The following is a 12,454-nucleotide window of genomic DNA, read 5'->3' on the forward strand; positions in this document are numbered from 1 at the left end:
CACTGAGGCACAGTGACCAATGGAATCAAGTGAGAAAGGTGCTCCACAATGGGTTGGAGGAAATGGGTAAAACAATGCAGCTTATGATCCAGATGGTGGGACAGTTCACAACCCTGATCGAATCATCAAAATGAGTGTTTGCTCAAAGTCAAAGGCTACACTGCTGTTACCGTGAAGGCTGGAGATTTTTTCTTAAATGGCAGCCCTCTCTTAAGGACTTTTATTCTTTGACAGGCCAGAAACTGAGCAGGATGGGACCTTTGTGCTGTCTGTAGTCAAATAATTTTTCTCTTCTTTGCAGAGATATAGATTCCCACTGAGCAAAGCATGGCCCTTGAATCCTTCAAGAAGTGTAAGGATTTGTCTGTAGATTCACTAAACTGCTTTATTCCATTGAAGGGGAAGTCCTCACCAGTGTTTTGAACTTCTCTCAGGATTCCAAAGGCTTTAGGCCAGGAAGCATGGTGCATAATGACTGGCTGTTCTTCAAATCAGCTGCCCTTTGGAGAGGATATCCCCAAACTTCTCTGGTTGATCCAGTAGTATGTGGTCAATAAAGGAACTGACCAATTTGGTAGCCTAAGTCCGAAGTCTACACAGCTGTTTTAAACACCATAGCATGAGCCTGAGTCTCTGGCCTCTGAGACTCCCTGCTTTGGGTTTAAAATTCAGAGTAGACATATACCAGGTCCTGAGCTACCCTTTGAGGGAGTGAGATGGGGTGATCTTTTCCTCCCCCTGGTAGGACCAGAAGCAGGCCTCATAGAATGAACTAACAGAAAAAATATGAGGTGAATCTCTGTAATTTTCTCTGTTCTTTTTGACAAGGAATGACAGACAGAGCCATTCTTTGGGATGTGCCCTTCCCCAAGGCAAAAAGACATCTTAGGTGACCATTGTTAAGCAACATAGCCACTTCACACAAAGGGGAGTTCTTGAAGTTGGAAGACTTCAGTTTATTCACAGTAATAATGCCCATAACTACAAAAAAAAAGATTCCGTCACATTAAGAGAATATTTTTGTTCTTGTTTGTTGTTGTTTTGCCAGTGGGCAACCCTACATTATTATACACTAACACAAACTTCAATAACTCCGTACAAATAAGGCTAGTTGTTTTGCTCAGTATCCAGGGACATGGGCACTGCAGGCTTCCATTTTGCAGCTACAGGTGGTAAGAAAGAACAAAAGGGCTGTTGGGCCTGCTCTGCCCTTTATGCCCTTGAAGAGGTAGGGGAAGGACAGGAGGACACTCTGGGTGCAGGACATCTGCAGACACTGTTGGCCAAAAGAATCCAATCTCATGTACCTGGGGTCACATGGGCACCAGAAGTGGAAAACATATGGACAGTCACTGAAAGAAGATTATTAAATTGCAATAGGCCACTTGTATCTCTAAAAGTAGAGCTGAGTGGAGAAAGGCAATTTAGCTTCTTCTCAGGAGTTACACTATGGGAGGATAGTCTTAGGCATCGATTTCCACATGTGATGGGGCAGCTTCCCTAAAAACAGTTTAACCAACCGGAGGAGGATTCCCCTTGCAACAGCTCCTTTGACCCTGGCACAAAAAACATGCTTCTGGCAAATGGAGGCATCATCAAGTCAGCCTTATTTCCTAATGATTCTGCATTGCCAGAAGGACACAGCCTTAGAATTTATTGGCAGCCAGCACCCAAATTACCGAAGAACCATGGGATGAAAAGCTTAAAGCTATCTTTGCACCCTACCTCCTAAACTGGGCTGAATGCAGCAGTTGCAGCCTAGGATCTGGGTCTTAGATACCAGTAAGGGTTCAGTAAGGGATTAGCCAACAGAGACTACACTGAGGACCCATGCATCCTACATGTTCCCTGTTCCCAGTCTTCTATATTCACTTTTCAGGCAGTACTTGGCCCTCTCTAGATCGTCCAGCATAGGGTGAGGTTGTGGCCATTTCCTACACTCCCACACCTCCAACCTACCTTACACACAGAAGAGTGGGTTTTCTACCAGCAGGTTCCCAGCTTCCTGATTTCTGTCATCAGAGTCCAACATACATTTGGGGAAAATTTTGCTCTATAATTCAAAATATCATTTTGGTGTTTATTAAACAAATCCTTTTCTTGACAGAGATACAAGTTTCTCCCTTTGGAAAAGTGGGAAACATTGACACACCCTCCCATTCCTCTTTTCTAATATCTCCTATTTCCCTTATATCCCTCAATATCTATACTATATTTTGAAGAGCATATATAGGACCCAATTTTGATTTCCTTATTCACATGAGTAGCCTCATTCACATCAATAGGAAACCACACATGAGTAAGGCAATTACATTTTGACCCTTTTATCATTAAATCAATTGAACTATTTGTGGGGTAACCAACTATTCAGTGAGAGTTACAATAGCACCACCAGGCCACAAAAGTAAACAGTTATTACTATCATCGAAACTAGAACATAATCATGAAAGTTAAAACTTGGAAGTTTTATAACCAAACTCAGTTATGTGATCACTGCAAGCACTGTCCAATGTTGAGAAGTCAGAAACATAAATATGAAGTAGTAATTTAGGATATGCCAGATAATTTAGATCAGTTATGTGTTTTTTCTGCCTTGTAAAATATGAGAGTTATTTTTAAAAAGTGGGGGCGTGAGTGCAGAAAAAACTATGCCCATAGGTGCATTAAAAATATGAAAGTAGATTTTCAAAGTGTGTATAAATCAAGTATTATTTCTCAATGGGACTATTTAGAGAGGTAAGAAAGGCAAAACAGGCCTTCTGTAATCATAGGTCTGCGTCTTTGTTGCAACAGTATTACAGTTACAGTCTTGTAGTTGTAGGTCTTGGTGGAGCCCTGGGCATAGCCAAAAGGGTGAATGAAAGTAGGCCTGGCCTTGGCAGAGTAGTAACACATTAGGTGTCAGCTAACCAAGTAAGCATATTCCTGACGTGAGAGGATAGTACCAGAACACCCAGAGTTTTCAAGTAGCTGTGTAAACAAATTCCACAAGAGATGGTACAAGAACACACTTAACCCTTCTAAGATAAGGAGGGGATGATAGGGTAATGGATGAAAATGTTTTGTTCAAACTAGCAGATTCAAGGATGGTAGCAACATATGGAATGTAATACGTAACTTGTCTGTATCAATGTATAAAAGTAGAAGTCATAGGAGGGGCATCTTTGTGCAAGTCTAGGGGACAGCTTCGTGGTGTGCTGATTGAATTGGTACCATTGTCGCGAGCATACATGTGTTAGTGAATCTGTAACCATTGAGCCTGGACAATAGTACCGTGCTTTATCGACAATAAACCTGGCCAAGTGCCTTCATCACCAAACCTGTGGTCTTTCTTTATGAACACCAGCAAGGTCTGCGGAATCTGCCAGCTGCACTCTCTGCTAGTGCAGCTAACACTGAAGCTCAAGGAACAGCAGCACTTAGCAGTCTTAACAACACTTCGCAGCACTAACAACGGTAGTATAGCTCTTCTATTCTCAAATGAGCAACAAAAATACTTTTAAATTAAATTAACATTGTGAAATACATTTATTCATGTATGAATGTCAGTGCTTCATGGAATTTTCAGAAGCCTTTACGAAACTTTGAGCACTGATAACTTCCAGTGATCTGCCATACACATCCATCCATCTCCTCACTGGTTATCCCCTACGATGACCTTCCACCATTCTTTCAAGAACTTTCTCGAAATTATTTCCAACCTCTACACCTAATATGACCAAAGCACATAATTTTATATCTTTGATTTCCAACATCAGGGTCTACTTCTCTCCAATAATATTTCTAAGATAAGCATTCATCTTTGATTCCATCCAGGAGATAGACAAGAGTCTTCAGCAGCACCACATTTCAACTGTTCAGTTTTCTTCTTTTCTGAAGTATTAACGTCCCATGATTCACCAACTCTACAGTAAAAAATAAGGCTTTTCACTAGACACACCTTCGTACATTTTGAGATGCCATGTTTTTTCCACATTTTCTTAAGGAAGTCAAAAGCTGAGCGAGCCATCCCTAGTCATCTTCTGATTTCTTTGGAATAGCCTTGTTGGTTGGATATATACGATCTGAGACAATTAAATTTATTTACTTATACAGCTTGTCTGTTAATCATGATGTTGTCTTGCATCTTGCTTTTGCTAGTATCAATGTAAATACATTTTGATTTCATCACATTCAGGAGCAGCTCATATTCTACACTAACTGTTTTTACATACTCCAACATTTGTTGCATTGCATCTGCGGTTGCAGCAAAGAATGTTGTGTTATCAGCAGATCTGACGTCGATGGAAATCCCAGCTCCTTTATCAAAACATTCCAAAGCTTGTCTCATAATAAATTAGGTATATACGTTAAAGAGGCTTGGGGCAGAATACATCCTCGTTTCACATCCTGCCCAATTCTGCCTACTACTGTTCACACTGTGATCTGCTGGTGGTGGTAGAGATTTGTGATGAGTTCAATGAGGTGCTTTGAAATCCCCATACCAGCCAGTATCCTCAAAAGTTAGTCATGTTGGATGGTATCAAACACTTCTGTGTAGTCAATAAAGCACATGATCAATGGGTGATTATACTCATCACATTTTTCAATGATGAGATGGATATTTGTGATTTGGTCATGTCTTAATTAATATTATTGCACAGGTTAAAAAAAGTTGAAAAGCAAAACCTTAAGGATAAAAGGGCCATCCAGAATCAGATACTGCCCTCACAAAGTACTCACAACTCTGCGGATATAAACAACATGTTCATTGTGGATAGAAATCAATTTCTTAAATTATTCAGGTTCATACTTTAGGTTTTCTTTTCATCATTATAATAGCATGATATTTCTACTTGGTGTATTGCAATCTTAATGCAGTTCCCTATTGCATTTGCATTTAATATAAAGAAAGGTGATGCCAGTCAGCTATGGGTTATATTATATGTAGCAAAATATAATATATTTTATGTGTATATATATACACACACACATAAATCACAGCTGACTGGCATCACCTTTCTTTATAATTGAATACAAATGAAATAGTGAATTATTTTTTTATTGTATGTATGTATGTATATATAAAATTTCATTCTCTATTTCATTTGCATATATAGACACACACACCAATTTCTCATGTAAAGTGAAGGGTAGCAGACAATGAAACAGATTTTATTTTACCTTAGCAATATCTCCTTCATGCAGTTGAAAGGTCCTGGCTCTAAGATGGATCCCTTTACCAGCCTCTGTTTCAATTTTATAGATGCATTCGTGGTTGTTGTCATAGTTAGATGGAAAATTTGGAGACAGCAATGTTCCTTCATTTCCAGAGACACTTGCTCCACATTCAGCTAAAGGAAATAGGCACATTAAAAATAAATTAAAAAGGTGGATTATCCATTTCAAGAATATAAAATAATAATTATATTCAAACTAACACTAAGTCTCTTTTATAATACTTAAGTAATAGAGACTATCTGAGAGAAATATGTTGCTGCTGTACTTTATCTTCGATTGACAAACTACCAAAACAACGACCATAAAACAATGACCACATGCTTCGCTTTTAGACTAAGGGAGATTCAGGTTACCTTGGTCTAGTCCCCTTAGCCTTCAACATCCCTTTTAGTTCTCTCATCAGACGGACCTCCACCACAAGCTGGGAGGGCTGATCACACAGAAATTAAATGTTTTGTTGAAGCACATCTGACAGCTGTTCTGGTCTTAGGCAGAAATAAGGGGAGCACTGATCACATTGACTCCCTATTTTACCTGATAAAAAATACTAGACAAAATGGAGAGTCAAGTCCTAAGGTAAAAAACAAAAATCTGACAGTATAATAGCTATTGGAACAGTTTCTTCCATCAGCAATAAAGAAGCTGCTGACATCTGCCAAAGATGAAATCAACAGCTACCCTCCTTCACAAGCGAAGAGTGGATGAGGCCTTCTCCCAGCAGTTTGGAGGGTGGACAGAAAAGACATCCCCTTCCCTCTCAGCGGTAAAGAGAGTCGTTTTATTGCCTGTCTGGAAAGGAAGGTGTGCAGCATGAAGCAAAGGGTTAGGCTGTGGACTTAGCTTGTTTTCTGATTGAAGGGTAACAAAAGTATATCAAGAATGCAAAATAGATATGCTAGGTCACAAGTGATAGCTTCAAAACTCAGGACTTAAGCAAAGAAGAAAAGAATGAAATACTATTTTAAAATCTAAATATTAGCAGCTTTGGAAAAAAATACAGAACTATATTTACCTGTTCTGAACTATAGTCACAAACTGGTAGGTAGATACTACAGGATGTTTAAATATATATATATAACTTATATTGGACTGAATAATAAGACTTAAAGATCAGGCAAAAAATAAAATACAGTGTATTGTTCTGGGAACATGCTCATGGAGAAATGCCTATATTATATCTATATATAGAAAATCAATTGCAAAAAGACTGACTCCAAAACCAAGTATAACGTGGCCTTGACAGATACTATCAACTTTAGATGTTTCTGGCTCCTGAAAAACGTAAAGAATATTGCAGTTTTTGTTTTTAAATTCCTCCGCTATAATTGATTTCATTATAGATTCCCAATGATTACAAGAAGAAGAAAGAGAAGACACTGATGGTCTTACATAGAAGTCTTGATCCTGCTCTCCATTTGAGATCCGTTTAGACAGTATGAAGAAGGGAAGCATCAGGGAGCTGGTTGTGACTCCTTGATTCAGGGCCATCCCACCGTGGCATAAGTTAGAGGTCAGTCCTGACTTGTGAAGGATCAAAAGTAGTGAAGTTCTACCTTACCATGCCTCCTCCCCTCCTCATCCTGCCCAGATGTTGCACTGTCTTTCCCCTTATATTTAGGGTGAGGGGGACAGAAGGTAGAGTAGGTAGCCACCTCCACCAGCAGATAGCTTTCCTATCAGGGGGATTCTCCCACGGATATATCCAGCCAAACTTAAGGCCACTTTTCCCTGCATATATGACACAAAGATGTTTTAGTAGACTGGAGAATCTGCCACTGAGTCAATAGTCATATATATATATATATATTTTATATCTTAGATAAATTCCACAAGCCAAGTCAGGGGCAAGATATCTTCCCCTAACAAAAGACCTATCACATATACAAGAGATATTATACATGGTCATAGATATGCTAATTTAACCTACTGAATCTATGAAAGGAATTAAGTATATAAAATCAATTCTACTCAGTGCCATTATTACAGTCAGTAGATGCAAAGCCTACAGTGCTGATACAAATATAATTGGATATATTTCTGTATTTATCATTTTATTTAACATTATGAAAATTTCATTTAAATTAGTACGTATCCAGTGAAGAACCACTGCAGATGGCGTCTGTCTGTAAATAATTAACAAAAGTTCTGGCAGTAGACTTAGGAAATCTTATCTCACGTAGAAAGTTCAGATATCCTATACAAACTTTTCCACAAAGAGGGGTCTGCTCAGATAAAGATCAATATGAAAATACTCCTTGAGGAATACATATATCTTTGTTTCCTTAGGCCCAGTTCACGTTGCTTCTCTATCTTCCTCAAAGAACTAAAACTCATTGGCTGTAAAGTACTTTTTAAAAAATAATATTCTTTCAGTAATCAAATGAGAACCAGGAGGACATACACAATACCAGTAGGTATTACAAACAAAACAGGTATAGCCCCACAGTATTAATATCTGTGAAGTAATATAAAATTAACATTGAACTAAGCTGGAAAAGCAAAAACAAATGTGAACCTATTAAATATGCTTCCCAATTAGGAAGATGAATTGTATAGAGAATTATTATTTTAATGGGGAAGAAACTATGATCATTATTATTTCTTAGTGGCCACAGTGTACAAGGGGCTTTATTGAAGATATATCTAGACACAATTCCTACCCCAAAGAGTTTACAGTCTAAAGGTAGACATGATGACAACTAAGAGCTAGAAACAATAGATGGAGAAGTAGAAGGATTGTTGATGAGGATTCAAAAATAAGTTCACCAAGTTATTATGACCCCTTTGTTTTCCAAAATATGTTCCATAATATTTACAACCATCCTCTCTTCCCTGACCCCTCTAATTTACTAAAATCACAGTCTAGGAAACAGTTCCCCTTAACCAGATCCCACACCATCATCAACATAGAATCATAGAATCATAGAATATCAGGGTTGGAAGGGACCCCAGAAGGTCATCTAGTCCAACCCCCTGCTCGAAGCAGGACCAATTCCCAGTTAAATCATCCCAGCCAGGGCTTTGTCAAGCCTGACCTTAAAAACCTCTAAGGAAGGAGATTCTACCACCTCCCTAGGTAATGCATTCAAGTGTTTCACCACCCTCTTAGTGAAAAAGTTTTTCCTAATATCCAATCTAAACCTCCCCCACTGCAACTTGAGACCATTACTCCTCGTTCTGTCATCTGCTACCATTGAGAACAGTCTAGAGCCATCCTCTTTGGAACCCCCTTTCAGGTAGTTGAAAGCAGCTATCAAATCCCCCCTCATTCTTCTCTTCTGCAGGCTAAACAATCCCAGCTCCCTCAGCCTCTCCTCATAAGTCATGTGTTCTAGACCCCTAATCATTTTTGTTGCCCTTCGCTGGACTCTCTCCAATTTATCCACATCCTTCTTGTAGTGTGGGGCCCAAAACTGGACACAGTACTCCAGATGAGGCCTCACCAATGTCGAATAGAGGGGAACGATCACGTCCCTCGATCTGCTCGCTATGCCCCTACTTATACAGCCCAAAATGCCATTCGCCTTCTTGGCAACAAGGGCACACTGCTGACTCATATCCAGCTTCTCGTCCACTGTCACCCTTAGGTCCTTTTCCGCAGAACTGCTGCCTAGCCATTCGGTCCCTAGTCTGTAGCGGTGCATTGGATTCTTCCGTCCTAAGTGCAGGACCCTGCACTTATCCTTATTGAACCTCATCAGATTTCTTTTGGCCCAATCCTCCAGTTTGTCTAGGTCCGTCTGTATCCTATCCCTCCCCTCCAGCGTATCTACCACTCCTCCCAGTTTAGTATCATCCGCAAATTTGCTGAGAGTGCAATCCACACCATCCTCCAGATCATTTATGAAGATATTGAACAAAACCGGCCCAGGACTGACCCTTGGGGCACTCCACTTGATACCGGCTGCCAACTAGACATGGAGCCATTGATCATTACCCGTTGAGCCCGACAATCTAGCCAGCTTTCTACCCACCTTATAGTGCAGAGGCATGGAAAATTGCAGAGGCATTGTCTTCTTGCCAATTGAGTGCCACCTGAATTACTGTTTAGCAAGGTACTTAATGTGGTTTGGGTGTATATTCAGTTTATGTCCACCACTGACAATCTTATTGTGCCACCAAAACTTTTGACACCCACGTGATTGTCAGCTGTGTAGTGGCATTGCTTGGTACACAAACTTTGGAATTCATTGGTCTTCCATTCTAATCATGTGTCTATCACAGTTCAAGGCAACTGCACCTGTATTATCCCCCAGTGATCCAGCAGGAGGAACCCATCCTCATGCTTCCAGCTGCCCAGTTCTTGCCTCTCTTGGATGAAGAGACATGTATTAACCCCTTCCAACTGAGGTATTTCCAGGCTGAAGAGTTCCCAGCCTACCCTATGATATTCCGAGCAAAAGTCAGGCTGCCTAAGGAGGCTGTTTTCCCTTCTTTTCAGAGATGGCACAGTGTAATTTTCAGTTAAGCTACCACACAGCTATTTCTAAGCAAGCAAATTTTACTCTTAAGGTACAAGAAATAGAGAGGAATAATTAAAAAAAGTAAAAGAAAACACACATGTGAGATCACCCAAACTCCAACATGGGTTCTAGTTGATGATTAGCAGTTTTTCCTGTGGTCACAAGTTCATCACAACTTCAGTTAAAAACAAGCAGCCTCATGAATCAGAGAGCCATTCATTTATCCAGTTTGGCTCTTCGAATAGGTCATCAGCAAGACAATGGGTCCACACTCCAGAGTGAAGCTTCAAAGAAGCTGATAACCAGAGGAATTATATTAGCATACCCAATCCTTCTAGAGATTTCCTGGGAAATTCACTTAATTTTAAAAGTTCACGATTTCAAAAACCTCTTTAAAGTTCCTAACATTTTGCCAAGATTGCATTCATTCTTTCTTCCTCCTAAAGAAGTTCTATACAATCCTAAAATGGTACACAATCATTTTCAATACAATGGACTCCCAAAATACTTAAAATTAATTCCGCAAGGTTTAACTTAATTCTTAAGGTTTGTCCAGGATATTGTCACAACTGCAACAATGTCCATATCAAGAAAGCCGCTGAAACCAAACCCATGCTGACTGAGACAGTTGTTGGATTAGGCTTTGAATATCCTCCTTTCTGATCTTGTCCTGACTTTTGAGATGGAGCATCTGAGGAAGGCAACAGGAACTGAAAATGTCAGTCTGGTGTTCTTCAGCTTTCCTAAGCACCCATGTTTCACTTCCATACAATAGAGTTGTCATAACCATGATTTTTTAGATCCTCTGCTACCTGAAAAGTTTGATATCATGATGTCCCCACAGAGGCTGATGAAAGGCTTGAAACATGACAGCAGCTGCTGCTTATACAAGTGTCTGCATCTTTATAGCATCCTCCAGTACTGTCTAAGATTCTGTCTGAATATTTCACAACTGCCATCTGCTCGATGTCCTATCTAGATAGGTTAATACTAAAATGGTTGTAATCTGGAGCTGGAGGCTGCTTGATAGTAATGGCCAAGGATTTAGTTTAATCCAGATTACTAACCAGACCAATGCGTGATGCTTCTTGCCTGACAAAATCAGCCATGAGCTGTAGCGCTTCACCAAACTGATCCAAGAAGACGAAGTCACTGGCGTATTCAAGAATTCAAAGCAGAATGGTGTTCAGCTCAATGACACCAACAGGTACCTCTTCAAGTTTATCCATTGACCAATCCAGACTGATACTGAACAATGATGATGACAAAACCAGCCTTACCAAACTCTCATGGAGACAGGAAACCACCACAGCTATGTAAAACTCCCTGAATGGCAACAACGTTCACTCGTCCCCCATATGAAGCTCAAGGTCCTTGAAGCCACCTTCTATTAACTTCATCTCTACTTATTTATGCAAATACCACCTATATCCCTCTTCTCCTTATGTTCCATCCAAGCTTCACTCCACAATATTCCCTTTGTCTTTATGATTTTAGGACCTCATGCCACAAACACTAACGGACATGAGGATTACTCCCAGTAGTAAAAACTATTAGTCTTAATGACAAGGAGTTTTTTAGGTAAATTAGGAAAAAATGAATCCTGATAATGCTATTGCTCCATTACTAGATTACTGTGCGCAACCAAGCTATCAAGATAGCTTATTTCACAATTTCATCTCAAAGCCACATCAAGAACACTAGTTAAAGTCATAAATAGTTAAGCCTCTCAGACACTACATCTAACAACCACTTTCAGGAAAAATGGCAACTGGTGGTGCGGGACTATATTTTGGATCAATGGCACAAATTGGCAGATGGACACCTCAGATCTGTGTCCCCTAGTCTGTCTGGATCAACTATCACACACACCTCAGATCAACCAAATGAACCTAAATATTTTCTTCTTTACAACAGGATGTGCTCTGATCATGGGAAGTTTAACTCATATCTTTACCACTGATGCATCTTGATCTCCTTGGCCTGCCCTACTCTCATGGAATTAAAGAACAAACAATGCGCCATCTGATTACAGACTCCCCTTTCGTGGGATGGATATGATTGACCTCTCCAGATGATGTTGCCGTGATACAGTGGCTACATCACTTATCCAAACCAAATTCATTGTTTGTGCCATCAGAAGCCATATGCTAGAAGACTAGACAGAAACAGTAGAATCATCAATAATGATGCAGAAAAGGCAGAAGTGTTAAAAAAAATTCTGTGCTTTCTTTAAGAAAAAATGAACATAATAACATTCTTTCCATTCCATTAGCATCTCAGGAGGATCTTAAACAGCATCTAATGAAGACAGACATTTTTGCTTGCATATTTATACCTGCCTTTGGAAATTTCCACGACATGCATCTGACGAAGTGGGTATTCACCCATGAAAGCTTATGCTCCAATACGTCTGTTAGTCTATAAGGTGCCACAGGACTCATTGCCATTTTTAAATCCATGGATCCAAATAACTTGCATCGAAGAGTTTTAAAAGATCTGGATGAGGAGCTTGCTAGACTATTAATTTTGATTATCAATAAGACACAGAACACTGGAGAAGGTGCAGAAGACTGGAATAAAGCTAATGTTGCGCAAATATTTTAAGAGGGTACATGGGATGACCTGGGTAACTATAGGCCTGTCAGTCTGACATCAATCCCAAGTAAAATAATGCAACAGCTCATATAAGATTTGATTAGCACAGAATTAAAGGACATGGGAAAATAAATTCCATCACACTAATTTGATATTTTTTTCATGAGATTATG

At 39.6% G+C, this 12,454-nt stretch overlaps 1 protein-coding gene across 1 annotated transcript in view; it reads right to left on the reverse strand.

The window, feature by feature from the left end:
• CSMD1 (CUB and Sushi multiple domains 1) overlaps positions 1 to 12,454 on the reverse strand; it is a 2,028,540-nt gene that overhangs the window by 444,578 nt on the left and 1,571,508 nt on the right. The window contains exon 22 of the mRNA XM_084623138.1: positions 5,164 to 5,333. Within this exon, the coding sequence (XP_084479264.1) occupies positions 5,164 to 5,333 (170 nt within the window). The remainder of the gene's footprint in view (positions 1 to 5,163; positions 5,334 to 12,454) is intronic.

The sequence above is a fragment of the Lepidochelys olivacea genome (assembly GCF_965140295.1).
Source record: "Lepidochelys olivacea isolate rLepOli2 genome assembly, chromosome: 3".
In the NCBI taxonomy this organism is placed as follows: Eukaryota; Metazoa; Chordata; order Testudines; family Cheloniidae; genus Lepidochelys; species Lepidochelys olivacea.